The sequence below is a fragment of the Bufo gargarizans genome, chromosome 9, assembly GCF_014858855.1.
Source record: "Bufo gargarizans isolate SCDJY-AF-19 chromosome 9, ASM1485885v1, whole genome shotgun sequence".
In the NCBI taxonomy this organism is placed as follows: domain Eukaryota; kingdom Metazoa; phylum Chordata; class Amphibia; order Anura; family Bufonidae; genus Bufo; species Bufo gargarizans.
The window spans coordinates 148,082,688-148,101,681 of NC_058088.1; the positions used below are offsets into that span (position 1 = coordinate 148,082,688).

Sequence of the window (18,994 nt, forward strand, 5' to 3'; positions counted from 1 at the left end):
TATATTATTTGCTGTTCAGCGGTGCAGTTATGTTTTAAAGCCTTTATGGCATTTATAAGTGGAAAAAAATAAGGGCCTATTTGCCGTTCAGCGGTGCAGCTACAGTATATGTTCTAAAGCCCTTTTTGGCATGTATTAGTGGCAAATAAATATATATTATTTGCCGTTTAGCAGTGTAGGTATATGTTCTGAAGCCTTTTGTGGCGTGTATAAGAAAAAAATAGGGGCCTATTTGCCGATCAGCAGTGCAGTTATATATCCTAAAGCCCTTTTTGGTGTGTATTAGTGGCAGTTATATGTTCCAAAGCACTTTTTTGTCTCTATTAGTGGCACAAAAAAACCCTATTTGCCGTTGTGTGGTGAAGTGAGAAAATTACAGCCCTTTTTGGTGTATATTAGTGGCAAAAAAATATATATTTGCCATTCAGCGGTGCAATGATATGTTCTAAAGCCTTTTTTGGCGCGTATTAGTGGCAAGAATATATATATTATATGCCGTTAAGCGGTGTAGTTATATGTACTAAAGCCCTTTTGGCTTGTATTAGTGGCCCAAAAAATATCGTATTTTTCGTCCTATAAGATGCAGTTTTAGAAAAGGAAAATAAGGAGAAAAAAAAATTTCATTACGCCTCAGGTAACACCACCAATCAGACCCCCAATATTAATCAGACCTAGGCTCACAGCCCCAATCAGATCCCTTATATGAATAAGACCTCAGATCAGACCTCAGATCAGAGCACAATATAAAAAAGACCCCCCACACAGACCTCAGATTAGACCCCCATGCCTCATATCAGTCCTCCATGCCTCATATCAGCCCCCAGCAATATGTGATCAGCCCCCAGCCATATGTTAATCAGCCCCCATCCATAATGCAGCCCCCAGCCATAATGCAGTAGCCCCCAGCCTCAGATCACAAAATAAAAAAAGCACTTACCTCTCCTGCTCCTGGACGCCACGCTCCTCATTGCCCGCGGTGGAACCAGCAAGTCGCTAGCGTGGCCGGTTGTCAGCAGGGTGGTAGCAGTGGGAGGTCGGGAGCCAAACGTGCCCGCGGTAGACCACCTGCTTCGCAGGAGCCTACCTGTCCAGGAAGTAGTGGTGCAGGGGTTCATGGAAGCAGCAATGGTAGCAGTCAGTCAGTGCAGAGTGTTGGGGGTAAAATCACCTACTCGGCAGTGTGGCAGTTTTTTGTTAAGCCGCCGGAGGAGGTGAACATGGCCATTTGTAGAATCTGTGGACAAAAAAGTGAAGCAGTGCCAGGGTGCCAATGTCGGCACCACGGCCTTGCCTCAACATATGCAGCATCACCATAAAGTGGCCTGGGAGAATCGTGGCTCCGATGTGGTTGTCCAGCCTGCCACAGAAACCGCTGCTTCACCCAGTGGCATGCACCCAATTTCAGGCAGTCAAGGCTCCACCATCTCAGCCGAAGGGAGCTGTCTGTCCTTCCCATCATCTGCTGGTCCTGATGCTCCTGCTCCTCCTCCTCGTCAGTCATTCCGTCAGCAATCGATCAACGAAGCAATTGCCAAGAGATAACAGTATGCATGCACTTATTCAACAGTGCAGAAGCTGAATGTGCTCCTGGTAAAGTTGCTGGTGCTGCAGTCCCTCCCTTTCCAAGTGGTGGACTCTGTACCTTTCAGAGAACTAATGTCTTGTGCTGAGCCGAGGTGGAGAGTCCCAAGCCGTCATTTATTTGCCAAGTAGGCAGTACCAGCCCTGCCCACGTATGTAAAACAGAAGGTGGGCCAGTCCTTGAGCCTGTTGGTGTCTACCAAAGTGAACGGAAGCGCCGACGTGTGGAGCTGTAACTACGGTCAGGGACAATACATGTCCTTTACAGCCCACTGGGTGAATGTGGTTCCTGCACAGCCACACCAGCAATTTGGCCAGGTGACGCCGCTTCCACCTCCACGTTCTCACGCCTTTGGTCCTGCGACAATGTCAGCCTTCTCATTCTCCACAGTGCCCCTCCAGCATACCACATGTGCAGGGCACGGCAGAGTCACAGTGTTCTGCACCTAGTTTGCCTTGGACGAACTGAGTCACACAGGGGAGGAACTACTCTGTGTCTTTCATCAAGAAATTGAATCCTGACTTTTCCAAATGCCTCCACAGCGGCAACGATTCACAGGAGGTTACCTCGCCTCCCCCAGGGACATGAAACAACGTGGAGATCTTTAAATAGCCCCCTCCCCTTTCCTGCTCCAGTTGTTTCCTGTCACACTGGGATGTGTGAAGATCCTCCTGCAAAGGCCAGGCACTGACAGGAGTTTGGTTCTTGGCGCTCAGCTGAAGATCAAAGGAGCACTTCTTAGTGTGCTGGGCGGAGAACAGGGCTGCGGGGCTCTCGGTGCGGCCCGTCCTGGTTTTCAGGCATAAGTATTCTGGTGGAGGCAGCCCCGGGCAGCGTCCATGCGTGTTATGTAGCTGACATACTTCCCCTAGGCAATGAGCACTTTAAAAAAGAGAGGGATGAAGCGTTTTCCAGCATCTTGCTGGGAGGAAGAAGCATTGGATCATGCGTCCAGAGGTCTGCAGACCCGACCAAAGCCCTCAGCCTGGTAAGCTCTCCTCCCCTGGGGGGTTAAATATGATTATTGTAACAGATATGTTTCACTTGTGGTACAAGAAAATTTCTGTTTTTCATCATGGTGAGGGGATACCTATTTGCTTTTATGACCAAGGGCTGCTTCCTTCTGAACATATTATTTAAATATATTCCCCTAGGTCAGGGATATGCAAAAATTGTCTGAATCCTCTCAGCGTATATCAAAAAGTGTTCAATTTGCAAAAAGACTGCTTTCCGGTCATAAAAAACCCTGCATTCTAATATTATCAAACTTATTAATAAAGAATGTTCGGACCCAGAAAAAAAACCTGGGGTCTCTAAGATTTTTAAAAGAAAGTATCCGTTTTCCGAGGAGGATACTTCCCTAAAGTAGATGCTCCAGGTAGCAAAAATAACAAAAAAATCTGCTCTCCCTTTTGAGGATGTAGGTCTTTTAAAAGACCCCATGTAAAAAAAAAGTGAAACTCTTTTAAAAAGATCCTGGGAAGCTTATATGGCCATTCTAAGACCAAGTGTAGCAGCCACTTATATTGCCAGGTCCATGACCATTTGGATTAACCAGATGGAAGAGCATCTAGTGGCAGAAACTCCAAGGGAGGACATTATTGCCTCCTTACCCATGTTTAAACAGGCAGCAGATTTTCTTGCGGATGCCTCTGTAGATACGGTAAAACTAAATTTAAAGTGCCTAAATTGTGAGGTCCAGCACAAACATTTCAAAATGGAAACGAAAAAATCTGCAATAATTCTTCTCGGAAAAGATGTTTCCCTATTATCGCATATAATCATATCCCTATATGCAGCAGTCATGACAATTATCTGAGGTTTGCGCTTCAGTCGGGGAAAAAAGTTTTCCACTTTCAATTCCAAGTCCTTCTCTTTGGCCTAACGTCAGCCCCCAGAGTCTTCTCAAAAGTAATGTCCGAGGTGGTAGCAAGTCTACATCAGAAAGGGATACTTGTTATCCCTTATCTGCACGATTTTCTCATTGCCGCAGAGTCACTTGAACATAGTACGGCAGGATCTGAAAGACCTAGGCTGGATTGCAAATCTAGAAAAATCTAATTTTTGTCCCGAAAAAAAAGAAGGTTTTTTTTGGAATTTTGTTGGACCCACATCTTATGAAAACTTTCCTCCCTGTAGAAAAACTATCAAAAATCTATCAGGATATTTCTCTCTTTCAGAGCAAGAAAAAAGTTACTATTCGGGTATTAATGAAGGTGCTGAGCCTTAAGTCATCTTCAATTCCTGCAGTAAGATGGGCGCAAGCACACTCTCGGGTCTCAGGTCCTACAGACGTTCATGTTGAAAAATTGGGACAAGACCATGTTCTCATTAGAAAAGAAAGTTAGAGTCCCTCAGCAGGTAAAAGACTCTTTAATATGGTGGCTAGACAGAAGAAACCTATGCGACAGAATGTCATGGCGACAGATAGCCCCTATAACAACAACAACAGACGCTAGCAGATCCGGTTGGGGGGCTCATTCAGACATCTCTGTAGTACAGGGTACATGGTGTCAAAATCTAAGCCTATCCTCCCCAAATCTAAGGGCATTAACAGCAGTGTGGGAAGCCCTTAAAGCTGTTCAGTTAGAAATAAAAGGAAAAGACTTAAAAATCCTATCAGACAACGTCACTACTGTCATCTACCTGAACAAACAGGGAGATACAAAAAGTGCATCCTTGGCAAAGGTATCAAGAAAAATCTCTCAATGGGCAGAAAAGAATGTACACTCAATTACGGCGGTACATATAAAGGGAAAAGACAACAGGATCGCAGATTTTCTAAGCAGAGACACTTTGAAAGAAGGAGATTGGTGTTTAAATCGACAAATATTTCTTCAGATAACAAAGAAATGGTCGATACCACACCTAGACCTGTTTGCGACTCGACAGAACAGACAGACGGAGACATTTTGTTCCCTATTCTACAGAGACCACCTGTCACGGGTAGTACTGGGAAGGAAAGACAACCAAAGGGAACAACAACAAAACAACTACAGACTAGGCCCCAAGCCTAGGGAATAAAGAGGTCACCTCCTAGCAAACCTTGACTCTCTCCCTAAGCTGCTAACCACATGTGCAAGTCTCAAAGGTAGAAATACACATGCACGGGAACCTAAGACTGCTGACACACTGCACCAAACCCTCAGCTTAGGGAACAGGGATAGAGGCAACCAGCTCCTTCCAACCTGAAGGAGTCAGTGTCTCCCTGAGGCCTAGCCAGGACAGACACAACAAGAAAAGGGAAATGACTTAGCTTGAGAAGCAACTGGAACAGGAGAATCACCACACAAGCAGAGCACTCTTCAGAAGAACTATTATCCGCAGGGAAACCAGTGAAAGGTGGAACATATAAAGGGGAATGAGCAACACCTGCGAAGGGGTGGAAACCTGTCAGCAACAATGAAAACAATAGAGATCTGTCAGATCGACTTTTCAGTCTTCTGTCTATCTGAACTTCTAAGATCTCTCCCAGAGCCGACGGTGACACCGCCCTTTGTTCCTGGATGCACTCTCCCATCCTTGGCCGAACGAGATCCTGTACGCATTTCCACCGTTTGCGCTAATAACCAGGATTCTGTCAAAAATATTACAAAAAAGGTCCAAACTAATTCTAGTGGCTCCATACTGGCCAAGAAGATCTTGGTTTCCCCTATTATTGAACATGTCAGCAGGGGATTATTGGATCCTGCCGCCTCTTTCAGACCTTCTTCATCTGGATCCAGTCTTGTACCCCAGGTCGGCACAACTACATCTAGATATTGGATGATGAGATCTGCACACCCTTTTATAAGGTTGGGTGCTCACGGAGGATTATACATCATCTAGTTTTAAAGTAGAGAATTCGTGGCACACCAGAATCAATTCATGCTTATTTAATCAGTAGACGTATTACATTATTTCTTATCAGTTCATATATATAGTATAGTACATCCGGATTGAATATACGTTAAAGTAGTACAGTTTAGTCCCAACGTTTCGGTCATGTCATTGACCTTTTTCAAGGGATCTATGGAAAAATATGCAAGTAAAAATCACTTATGGGTTTGTATGATGATTAAGTAACAAATGCAGTTCAAGTTATAACAAAAATGAAAGTCCGGTATATATGTCAAAGAAAAAAAGAAGAGAAAAAGGAAATTATGCAAATTTCATCATCATTGAAATCACAGTGGGGTAAGATTCCTCATAATCCAGCATAAAAAAGTACATCCCTTTTGGTGTATATATCACCACATAATATATTCTGTATTAGTAACTACACATAATTAAGAACAATGGGATTAATTCAGGTAGGTTCCACATATGATATTTCTTAATGTATCATAAAGCACCTAGAGTCTGTTCACTGCAGAGGGTCTATACCTGGGATGAGGCGAAAGGGGAGGGAGACTAGCATGTCAGAGCACATGCCGGATGTGTACTCTGGCGCGTTGCGATTTATAAGGAGGCTAAAGTGTATCTGCTCCCTGGTGGTTGTGTGCGTCCGGAGTGACGTCACAAATTTCCGCGTTGCCCTTAGTGGAATAATGATATTAATAATGTGTCAAAACTGTGAATGCACTAATAGAGAGGAACACTGAGGGTGTGTATATATCACAGGCTTGTGAAGGACATCTATAGTGCTGGTGTATACCAAGTGGATTTATTTGAACCTATCTATGCATCTTTAGGTAATCCTTCAATTCTGTCTCTATAGAGAAAACCAGCATCCCATAGTCATACAACAAGCAGTATATCAGTACCATGGATTACTGAGCACATGGAATGAGGGGAAGGGGGGAGGAAAAGGGTATGAGGGAGGGGGAGGGGAAAGGGTATGAGGGAGGAGGAAAAGGGTATGAGGGAGGGGGGAGGGGAAAGGGGGGAAAAAGGGGGCGAATTTATCTCAGCCTTTTGTTCTAGTTCTAGTTCTAAAATCCATATTAGCGAATCTGTGAGGAAAAATGTACAATAATAGTCATTTATAAGGTTATTGAGGAGATAAATACATACAGGTATAGTCCAACAATTATTGCATTTAGTCCGGTAAATATTACAAAAGAAATCGCATTCCCGGTTAAGTCCTCTGGGAGTTAGTGTGTCCAAACGGTGTATCCAATACGACTCACGCTGTTTTAATAGTAATGTCTGATCACCACCAGTTTACCCTATCAATACCAATATTCATCCCCCACAATCTATTACAGCTCTATCAAGGCCAACTAACCCTCGATACACCTTGCTATATTATATCACATACAGTAATAAGTACCATGTAAAACCACACCAGGGACATCGTTTTTTTTTCCTGTAATGATTTTAGTATATATCATGGTCTAGTAACTAGACTTCTCTTATGCTACATATATATATATATATATATATATATTTTATGATACTTCTGTTTGCTTATTCTATGCTACTAGGACCTATTAGAATATGCGTTTTACTGAGAATTCATTTTCGGCTAGGCTTACTAGCTGCCCATGATGTGTAATATTTAACATCCATCGATTCTATTTTAATTGATTTATTTATTTATTTTATTTGCATTTTATTCAATTTTTTACCGTCTTTTTTCTTAAATATACAACTGTGTGGGGATCCATTTGGCTTCGGCCTTTTTGTTGTATCTCTTTAGATTTGAAAAAGGAGTTATAAACTCCGAAACGCGTTGTCCACTGAACATAATAAATAGCATCTATACCAAAAGTCTCTGAATCCAGGTCGTCTTTGTGCGCCAAAGAGGTACCCACACCGTGTGCTAGTACACAAACGATTCATCATGTTCCTTGCTGAGGGTTAGCAGGAGCTGTGGACATGGTGTTATCCATGGTATCTGCATCACCCGGAGCCAAAGTAGCAACATCAGCACTCCCATAGCTGGCGGTGCTGGGTGACGTTGAACGAAGGGGCAGCGAAGGCTCCCGCATGGGATTGGAATCCTCCATCGCTTGGCCGTCTCTCTCAGTCATAGCTTTGATCAGCTGTGATAGATTTTTGTTCAGAATGGCAATGCCTTGCAAATGACATGGCTTGTAAGTCGGCGACAGACCAACTTTGGTCATTTGGAACTGAATCAGACATTCTAAAAAGAGTAAAAGAATAGGATATAGCAAAGAAAAGGTGGGAAAATGTATACCAATCTATTCTCTATCAATGTGTACTGTTTTGCGCCCGGAACTCAAGTTCCGCAGGACAGATACCTAAGTAACCGCTGTGCTATTTTTGTGATTGCACAATAAACTGCACTTGTCAGTTCTTTGTGCTCTGATTTCCCAAAGGCTGACTTCTGCCTGGTTTTGGGTTCTGCTATCCACACAAGCTGACAACCAATGTGACAACCACCCGCCAATCCCGTTGTACTATGCCAAAGACGTTTAAGATTGGTTGATGTTCACATACATGATACAATCGCAATCGTATGTACAATCGGTAAAATGCAATTATCGATTTCGCACTGGTAATCAAATGAATTTGCTGCCACCACTCTTCGTATTGAGTCGCGGCGAAGAGATCCCGGCTAGCTAATCCTAAAGGGACGAAACTGTTATTTTCAACCTAGCTAACCAATTAACAATGTATAAAAATAAGACAAATGCGGTAGTATGTCTCCTCTGAGGACAGAGTTCTTAGCATAGACCAGATAATCAGGTAACAAGGGCAAAACTGGAATGACTAAATCGTTAGTTTAATTTTAAAAACGATACACAAAAATATACATTAAAACTGACAGATAAATATATCTGCCAGTCGAACAGATTGGTTGGATGGAAATGGTAAGAGATGGAAAGGAGTAGAATGTCTGTAAGTTCAGATTTACCATGCTAGGGTCCAGTAAAAGATAAGGTCTTTGCCAGGAATAATCCAAGATAATCCAAGTCATGATATTAATCAACTTCAGATTGTAGGTGAAGGACCAGGACCTGAGTGGGTCATTGTGTTTTACCCACTCTGTAGCTGGGAGTGGCTATGACACGTACAAGTCTAGCCCTGTGTAATTGGAAGAGGGGCAGTTCTTGCCCCGAGAGGGAGAAAATCTGGCAGAATCTTGGCTTTGCCAGTTTCTCCGTACCCGTAGGTCAAATTAAGAAATATTTATAATCAGGACAATTTTACGCATCATCTGATACCAAATATGACTGCAAGATAATACAGGGTGCCTGAGAACCGTTATATCTCAGAGAGGGAATTTCCAATTGACTTGCAGATTTCCTGGAAGAACCGAAACATTTTCTGAAGAGATTGTTCATTTCGTATTTTCCTAACCCAGGAAATATGAAGGAAATATGGGAAAAATATGAAGTCTATGGATTGGAGGTGACCTTAAGATCATCTTCCTTCTTGTACCAACTAGCTGTGTGATAAGGATCTGTCCTTCTCTTTTGAAGGTCTGACCAGGCTTAAGGATTGTGAAAACTCATGCTGTGTTGGGGCCGCTCATACTAGAGAGAAGACCGTTTATGAGGTTTTGTCATGATGATATCAGATTGATGGATGTGTAACCTGACAGGGGGTCAGTAGGAATCTTTGGCCAGGGTTTGCTAATTAACCTCTGCTCTGTGAGCTGTAACGGAAAGTTTTAACTCTTTGTGTGCAGGAGATGGCTCTGGTGATTCTGTGATTTTAGAACATGATGCGTTCGCGATTTCTTTGTATCGTCACACGGTGTCAGTAAATCTTTCACTTCCCATGCTAGCAATATACACTACTCACAAAAAGTTAGGGATATACAGTCAGGTCCATAAATATTGGGACAGCGACACAGTTCTAAATTTTTTGCCTCTATACACCACCACAATAGATTTGAAATGAAACAAACATGATGTGCTTTAACTGCAGACTGTCATCTTTAATTTGAGGGTATTTAAATCCAAATCAGGTGTAGGAATTACAACAGTTTGCCTTCCACTTGTTAAGAGACCAAAAGTAATGGGACATAATAATAATAATAATCATAAATCAAACTTTCACTTTTTAATACTTGGTTGCAAATCCTTTGCAGTCAATTACAGTCTGAAGTCTGGAACGCATGGACATCACCAGACGCTGGATTTCATCCCTGGTGATGCTCTGACAGGCATCTACTGCAACGGTCTTCAGTTCCTGCTTGTTCTTGGGGCATTTTCCCTTCAGTTTTGTCTTCAGCTAGTGAAATGCATGATCAATCGGATTCAGGTCAGGTGATTGACTTGGCCATTGCATAACATTCCACTTATTTCTCTTTAAAACTTTTTGGTTGCTTTTGCAGTATGCTTTGGGTCATTGTCCATCTGCACTGTGAAGCGCCATCCAATGAGTTCTGAAGCATTTGGCTGAATGAGTAGATAATATTGCCCGAAACACTTCAGAATTCATCCTGCTGCTTTTTTCAGCAGTCACATCATCAATAAATACAAGAGAACCAGTTCCATTGGCAGCCATACATGCCCACGCCATGACACTACCACCACCATGCTTCACTGATGAGGTGTGTGGCGAAACCAACCTCGCCACTGGGTTTTGGAGAGGCCTGTTTACCAGCCTCTTGCCTCAGGATTACGGCCCTTTAAGATACTTTTACTAACTTTTAAATCCCTGAACCTATTCAAGTGAATTTTGAATAGGTTTGTCCCCAAGTTATACTGGTTAAATTGATATAAGTTATATGTATGTACAATGTAAACTCACAAAGTTGTAACAATTTATAAGAAGTGTAACTTTTCAGCGTATATAGTTGAGTAGTTACAGAAATTGACTGTTTTGTATTTCAAAACCCTGTGGGCAGTACTATGTTTGTGAATTGTGAATAAAAGAGGCTGTACGCGCAAGTACAGTCAGAGGCTGCTTTTATACCTTCATGAAGTTTTGGCTCATGTTTGGGGAATGCGATAACTACACTCTTGGGGATTGCTATATCACAATACTCCCCTGAGTATAAGCTCTTGTAAGAGCTTGTTCAAGGTTCCTGCTCTCTGGATGTAGCAGAGGTTCACCCACTGGAAGCTGAAGCCCGGTCTTGGGTCCAGCGTGGGTGGAGGACGGTGAGACCCCAACCAAGCTGCGGCGGTTCGTGGGGTCTGCAGTGCGTACGGTGTCAGGTGGAGTGCTTGGAGTCCTCGGAAAGCATTAGGAGCATCTATCGACGGAGGTACCCGGTCGGGGTGCTAGGCGTTCTGTTACAAGGTGGTATGCTTAGGATCATGAGCAGTTCCTTTCCTTCTCCATACTCTTATCTTTCCATCACTCTGGTACAAGTTGATCTTGCTCTCATCTGTCCATAGGATGTTGTTCCAGAACTGTGAAGGCTTTTTTAGATGTCATTTGGCAAACTCTAATCTGGCCTTCCTGTTTTTGAGGCTCACCAATGGTTTACATCTTGTGGTGAACCCTCTGTATTCACTCTGGTGAAGTCTCCTCTTGATTGTTGACTTTGACACACATACACCTACCTCCTAGAGAGTGTTCTTGATCTGGCCAACTGTTGTGAAGGGTGTTTTCTTCACCAGGGAAATAATTATTCGGTCATCCACAGTTGTTTTCCGTGGTCTTTTGGTGTTGCTGAGCTCACCAGTGCGTTCCTTCTTTTTAAGAATATTCCAAACAGTTGCTTTGTCCACGCCTAATGTTTTTTCTATCTCTCTGATGGGTTTGTTTTGTTTTTTCAGCCTAATTATGGCTTGCTTCACTCATAGTGACATCTCTTTGGATTTCATCTTGAGAGTTGACAGCAACAGATCCCAAATGCAAATAGCACACTTGAAATGAACTCTGGACCTTTTATCTGCTCATTGTGATTGGGATAATGAGGGAATAACACACACCTGGCCATGGAACAGCTGAGAATTGTTCCATTACTTTTGGTTCCTTAACAAGTGGAAGGCACACATGCAAACTGTTGTAATTCGTACAACGTTCATCTAAATTGGATGTAAATACCATCAAATTAAAGCTGACAGTCTGCAGTTAAAGCATGTCCAGTTTCTTTCATTTCAAATCCATTGTGGTGGTGTATACAGCCAAAAATGTTACAATTGTGTCGATGTCCCAATATTTATGGACCTGACTGTATGGCTTTCAGGTGAAAGTTCACGCTGCAGTTATATTATATCATGAAAGTATGGCATTTAAGTAGAAGCATGCAATGGTGAATTCCTCATTTCAAACTATTTTCTAAAACAAAAGCTAACAACAGTGGGGGGTATACCCCTACAAAAAATATTAATGTCTCAATATCTTGCCATGTGGCCTTAAGCATCAATTACAGGTTGACAACAATGCCTCATACTGTTCACAAGTCAACTTATTGTCTGAGGAGGCATGGCATCCCTGGGGCAGGAAGAAGACGGGACATTAGGCACCTGGGGGTGGGGAGAAGGAAGAATGAGGTATCTGGGGCAATGGTACAGAGGAGAGACAGTGAAGCTGGTGCAGTGGGGGGGGGCAGAAGGGGCATTGAGGCACTTTGGGCATGGGGAGCAGGGGGGGAGAGGGAGACACCTGGGGAAGGGGGGAAGGAGGAGGGTCAGTGAGGAACCTGTGGCAGGGGGGATCAGAAGAGGCAGTAAGGCACTTGGTGCAGGTGGGATCAGAAGAGGCAGTGAGGCACCTGGGGCAGGGAGGAGCAGTAGAGAAAGTGAGGCACTTGGGGCATGGAGGAGCAGATGGGAGAGGGATACACCTGGGGCTGGAGGGGAAGCAGAAGGGTCAGTGAGGCACCTGTGGCAGGGTGATCAGAAGAGGGAGGGAGGCACCTGGGGCAGGGAGGAGCAGAAGAGGCAGTGAGGCACTTGGGGCAGGGGGGAGAGGAAGGGTCAGTGGGGCACTTGGGGCAGAGGGGGAACAGGATGTTCAGTGAGGCACTCCAAGTAGGGGGGAGCAGAAGAGGCAGTGAGGCACTTGAGGCAGGGGGGAGCAGAAAAGGCAGGGAGGCACTTGGGGAAGAGAGGACCAGGAGGGTCAGTAATGCACTTGGGGAAGGGGGTAGCAGGAGGGTCAGTGAGGCACTTGGGGCAAGGGGGAGCAGGAGGGTCAGTGAGGTACTTGGGGGCGGGGAGACTAGGAAGGAAAATGAGCACTTGAGGTGGTGGGAGAGTAGGAGGGTCAGAGAGGCACTTGGGGCAGAGGGGAGCAGAAGAGGCAGTGAGGCACTTGGGGCAGGGGGGAGAAGAAGAAGCAGTGAGGAACTTGGGGCAGGGGGAGCAGAAGGTCAGTAAGGCACCCAGGTAGGGTGGAGCAGGAAGGTCAGTGAGGCACTTGGGGAAGGGGGTAGTAGGAGGGTCAGTAAGGCACTTGGGGCAAGGGGGAGCAGGAGGGTCAGTGAGGTACTTGGGGGGCGGGGAGACTAGGAGGGAAAGTGAGGCACTTGAGGTGGTGGGAGAGTAGGAGGGTCAGAGAGGCACTTGGGGCAGAGGGGAGCAGAAGAGGCAGTGAGGCACTTGGGGCAGGGGGGAGCAGGAGGGTCAGTGGGGCACTTGGGGCAGAGGGGGAACAGGAGGTTCAGTGAGGCACTCCGAGTAGGGGGGAGCAGAAGAGGCAGTGAGACACTTGAGGCAGGGGGGAGCAGAAAAGGCAGGGAGGCACTTGGGGCAGGGAGGACCAGGAGGGTCAGTAATGCACTTGGAGAAGGGGGTAGCAGGAGGGTCAGTGAGGCACTTGGGGCAAGGGGGAGCAGGAGGGTCAGTGAGGTACTTGGGGGCGGGGAGACTAGGAGGGAAAATGAGGCACTTGAGGTGGTGAGAGAGTAGGAGGGTCAGAGAGGCACTTGGGGCAGAGGGGAGCAGAAGAGGCAGTGAGGCACTTGGGGCAGGGGGGAGCAGAAGAAGCAGTGAGGAACTTGGGGCAGGGGGGAGCAGAAGGTCAGTAAGGCACCCAGGTAGGGTGGAGCAGGAAGGTCAGTGAGGCACTTGGGGAAGGGGGTAGTAGGAGGGTCAGTAAGGCACTTGGGGCAAGGGGGAGCAGGAGGGTCAGTGAGGTACTTGGGGGGCGGGGAGACTAGGAGGGAAAGTGAGGCACTTGAGGTGGTGGGAGAGTAGGAGGGTCAGAGAGGCACTTGGGGCAGAGGGGAGAAGAAGAGGCAGTGTGGCACTTGGGGCAGGGGGGAGCAGAAGAAGCAGTGAGGAACTTGGGGCAGGGGGGAGCAGAAGGTCAGTAAGGCACCCAGGTAGGGTGGAGCAGGAGGGTCAATGAGGCACTTGAGGCAGGGGGGAGCAGGAGGGTCAGTAAAGATGTGGTGAGACTAGGAGGGAAAGTGATGCACTTGTGGTGGTGGGGGGGGGGGGGAGAGTAGGAGGGACACTGAGGCAACTAAGGCAGGGGGAGGAGAAACTGCTAACCTGAGAAGGAGGGAGGACTTGTGCAGGCATCCCTTCAGCAGTATAAAGGGCTTTCTCCTTTCAAAGGATCACACCAAGGCTCCACGTTTCCGCATTTTGCTAAACGGAATTGCGGACCCATTCATTTCTAAGGGGCTGCACGATATGCTGCCCGGACACGGAATTGCGGACCCGCACTTCCAGGTCCGCACTTCCGTTCCGCAAAAAAATAGAACATGTCCTATTCTTGTCCGGAATTGTGAACAAGAACAGGCATATTCTATTAGTGCCGGCAATGTGCGGTCCGCAAAATGCGGAACTGCCGCTGTCTGTGTTTTGCGGGTCCGTGGATCCGCAAAACACGTTGCGGACGTGTGAATGGAGCCTAACCAATATTATCCTGATGCTCATTGGTCAGTGAAACAACCAATGAGCACTTGAATCAGCCTTATAAGGGTGGCGCTCATTGGTAGACCTGCTCCTTGCACTGAACAGTTTCTTGATGCCAGTGCTGCAATCTCCTCCCCAGCTGGGCTTCTGGCTGATTTAGGAACGATATTTGCTTTACAAATAAAATTTAAAAGTTCAGCGATGCGAGGGACATTTTTTACATTTGTGCCCCCAATAACCAGCAGTCATGTGGCGCCCTGGCAAGTACCCTGGTCTGAGGTACTGCACATTCCTTAGCCTTCCAGGGACAGCAGCATAGCCGCTGAAATCTGGGACTGTCCCACCAAATTCAGGAAGTTATGGTATTAGGGAATAGAATACATTATTGTATCAGAGACTGGGTCCATTGGAGGGTCTCTGGTACTCTGGTGTGCTATTTCAACACTGCATGCATGGCATATCCTGTGTATATGAGATAAATGTACATGCTGGGAAGACCCCTTTGATATTAACTGCTAAATTAAGAATCTTTTTGTTTAATCCACAGCGTCGAGGAAGTAAGAAGGGGTCAGTAGATCTGGACAAGATCATTTGTGTAGAGTGTGTAGAGCCTGAAGAAAATCCACCTCCAGAAAGACAAATCCCGGTAAGGCAGATATTTTATAATCATTTTTCACTTTTTTAAAATATGACCAAAATTGTACAAACCAAAAATTTTGGGACACTAAACAAATTGTGAATAAAAACTGAATGCAATGATGTGGAGATGGCAAATGTCAATATTTTATTTGTAATAGAACGTAGATGACAGATCAAACGTTTAATCCGAGTAAATGTATCATTTTAAAGGAAAAATACGTTGATTCAAATTTTCACGGTGTCAACAAATCCCAAAAAAGTTGGGACAAGTAGCAATAAGAGGCTGTAAAAAGTAAATTTGAGCATAACAAAGAGCTGGAAGACCAATTAACACTAATTAGGTCAATTGACAACATGATTGGGTATAAAAAGAGCTTCTCAGAGTGGCAGTGTCTCTCAGAAGCCAAGATGGGTAGAGGATCACCAATTCCCACAGTGTTGCGCAGAAAGATAGTGGAGCAATATCAGAAAGGTGTTGCCCAGCAAAAAATTGCAAAGATTTGCATCTATCATCATCAACTGTGCATAACATCATCCGAAGATTCAGAGAATCTGGAACAATCTCTGTGCGTAAGGGTCAAGGCCGTAAAACCATACTGGATGCCCGTGATCTCCGGGCCCTTAAACAACACTGCACAACAAAACAGGAATGCTACTGTAAAGGAAATCACAGAATGGGCTCAGGAATACTTCCAGAAACCATTGCCAGTAAACACAATCCACCGTGCCATCCGCCGTTGCCAGCTGAAACTCTACAGTGCAAAGAAGAAGCCATTTCTAAGCAAGATCCACAAGCTCAGGCGTTTTCACTGGGCCAGGGATCATTTAAAATGGAGTGTGGCAAAATAGAAGACTGTTCTGTGGTCAGACGAGTCACGATTCGAAATTCTTTTTGGAAATCTGGGACGCCATGTCATCCGGACCAAAGAGGACAAGGACAACCCAAGTTGTTATCAACGCTCAGTTCAGAAGCCTGCATCTCTGATGGTATGGGGTTGCATGAGTGCGTGTGGCATGGGCAGTTTGCATGTCTGGAAAGGCACCATCAATGCAGAAAAATATATTCAGGTTCTAGAACAACATTTGCTCCCATCCAGACGTCATCTCTTTCAGGGAAGACCCTGCATTTTTCAACAAGATAATGCCAGACCACATTCTGCATCAATCACAACATCATGGCTGCGTAGGAGAAGGATCTGGGTACTGAAATCTGGACTGCCAGTCTGCAGTCCAGATCTTTCACCTATAGAGAACATTTGGCGCATCATAAAGAGGAAGGTGCAACAAAGAAGGCCCAAGACGATTGAACAGTTAGAGGCCTGTATTAGACAAGAATGGGAGAGCATTCCTATTTCTAAACTTGAGAAACTGGTCTCCTCGGTCCCCAGACGTCTGTTGAGTGTTGTAAGAAGAAGGGGAGATGCCACACAGTGGTGAAAATGGCCTTGTCCCAACTTTTTGGGGATTTGTTGACACCATGAAATTCTGATTCAACATATTTTTCCCTTAAAATGGTACATTTTCTCAGTTTAAACTTTTGTTCCGTGATTTATGTTCTATTCTGAATAAAATATTAGAAGTTGGCACCTCCACATCATTGAATTCAGTTTTTATTCACAATTTGTATAGTGTCCCAACTTTTTGGGAATCCGGTTTGTAATAGCGTCTCTTGTAAACATAGAAAAGTAGAAGGTTGACAGCAGAAAAAGACCACCTGGACCATCTAGCCTGCACTTACAGTACAGACCAAAAGTTTAGACACACCTTCTCATTCAAAGAGTTTTCTTTATTTTCATGACTATGAAAATTGTAGATTCACACTGAAGGCATGAAAACTATGAATTAACACATGTGGAATTATATACATAACAAAAAAGTGTGAAGCATCTGAAAATATGTCATATTCTAGGTTCTTCAAAGTAGCCACCTTTTGCTTTGATTACTGCTTTGCACACTCTTGGCAATCTCTTGATGAGCTTCAAGAGGTTGTCAACTGAAATAGTTTTCACTTCACAGGTGTGCCCTGTCAGGTTTAATAAGTGGGATTTCTTGCCTTATAAATGTGGTTGGGACCATCAATTGCGTTGTGGAGAAGTCAGGTGGATAGGATACACAGCTGATAGTCCTACTGAATAGACTGTTAGAATTTGTATTATGGCAAGAAAAAAGCAGCTAAGTAAAGAAAAACGAGTGGCCATTATTACTTTAAGAAATGAAGGTCAGTCAGTCCGAAAAATTGGGAAAAATTTGAAAATGTCCCCAAGTGCAGTCACAAAAACCATCAAGCACTACAAAGAAATGGCTCACATGCGGACCGCCCCGCCCCAGGAAAGGAATACCAAGAGTCACCTCTTCTGCGGAGGATAAGTTCATCCGAGTCACCAGCCTCAGAAATCGCAGGTTAACAGCAGCTCGGATTAGAGACCAGGTCAATGCCACACAAAGTTCCAGCAGCAGACACATCTCTAGAACAACTGTTAAGAGGAGACTGTGTGAATCAGGCCTTCATGGTAGAATATCTGCTAGGAAACTACTGCTAAGGACAGGCAACAAGCAGAAGAGACTTGTTTGGGCTAAAGAACACAAGGAATGGACATTAGACCAGTGGAAATCTGTGCTTTAGTCTGATGAGTCCAAATTTGAGATCTTTGGTTCCAACCACCATGTCTTTGTGCGACGCAGAAAAGGTGAACGGATGGACTCTACATGCCTGGTTCCCAGCGTGAAGCATGGAGAAGGAGGTGGGATGGTGTGTGGGTACTTTGCTGGTGACACTGTTGGGGATTTATTCAAAATTGAAAGCATACTGAACCAGCATGGCTACCACAGCATCTTGCAGCGGAATGCTATTCCATCCGGTTTGCATTTAGTTGGACCATCATTTATTTTTCAACAGGACAATGACCCCAAACACACCTCCAGGCTGTGTAAGGGCTATTTGACCATGAAGGAGAGTGATGGGGTGCTGCGCCAGATGACCTGGCCTCCACAGTCACCGGACCTGAACCCAATCGAGATGGTTTGAGGTGAGCTGGACCGCAGAGTGAAGGCAAAAGGGCCAACAAGTGCTAAGCATCTCTGGGAACTCCTTCAAGACTGTTGAAAGACCATTTCAGGTGACTACCTCTTGAAGCTCATCAAGAGAATACCAAGAGTGTGCAAAGCAGTAATCAAAGCAAAAGGTGGCTACTTTGAAGAACCTAGAATATGACATATTTTCAGTTGTTTCACACTTTTTTTGTTATGTATATAATTCCACATGTGTTAATTCATAGTTTTGATGCCTTCAGTGTGAATCTACAATTTTCATAGTCATGAAAATAAAGAAAACTCTTTGAATGAGAAGGTGTTTTCAAACTTTTGGTCTGTTCTGTATATTATTTCTTTTTTTATCTTAGGATAGACATGTGTTTATCCCAGGCTTGTTTAAAGGCTATGTACACTATTGCTTTTGGATGCAATTTTTTTTATTATTGCATATAACCTATTTTTGGCTTAAAATCATATTTTCATTTGACCTTTATTAAAAATATTGAGCCATTCTGTCACAAAGGGTTAACTGTTTTTCTAACTGTGTGACTGGTATTTTTACTTTCACTTCGAGCTGGTCATCTAATAACCCTCATCTCTAAACTACTAAGAGGTCATAAACACTTATGTAAACCACATTCTTATCAGTAACATAAGGATTGACCTTTCATGAGTGTTTATAATGTCAGAGAGCTGAGATAAGGAATCCATCTGCTCCTCAGATGGAAAAGACACAAAATCCAGAGGCAGCTAGTAAAACATCTCAGCTCTGTACAGAAAAAGGATTCCATATTGTTAATAAAGACCAATTTAAAAAATGATATTTAGGTCAAAAAAATTCCCCCCAAAGGAATACATAGCCTTTAAATAAACTTAGTGTAGATTTCAGATTGTGCCCTTTTGTTCTTCTGTTTACCTTCTTATTTAGAACACTTACCTCCTGAACCTTATTTAAACATTTGACATATTTAGAGGGGCTTTCCCTGGATTTTGATATTGATGACCTATCCTCAGGATAGGTCATCAATATCAGATCGGCGGGGGGTCCAACACATGGCATCCCAGCCGATCAGCTGGC

The 18,994-nt window shown here is 44.4% G+C and overlaps 1 protein-coding gene across 2 annotated transcripts in view; it reads left to right on the forward strand.

Annotated features, from left to right (window-relative positions):
- Positions 1-18,994, forward strand: part of BTK (Bruton tyrosine kinase) — a 474,008-nt gene that overhangs the window by 152,014 nt on the left and 303,000 nt on the right. For both annotated transcript variants that reach the window (XM_044306622.1, XM_044306621.1), the window contains exon 3: positions 14,795-14,893. In XM_044306622.1, coding sequence (XP_044162557.1) covers positions 14,795-14,893 — 99 coding nt within the window. The remainder of the gene's footprint in view (positions 1-14,794; positions 14,894-18,994) is intronic.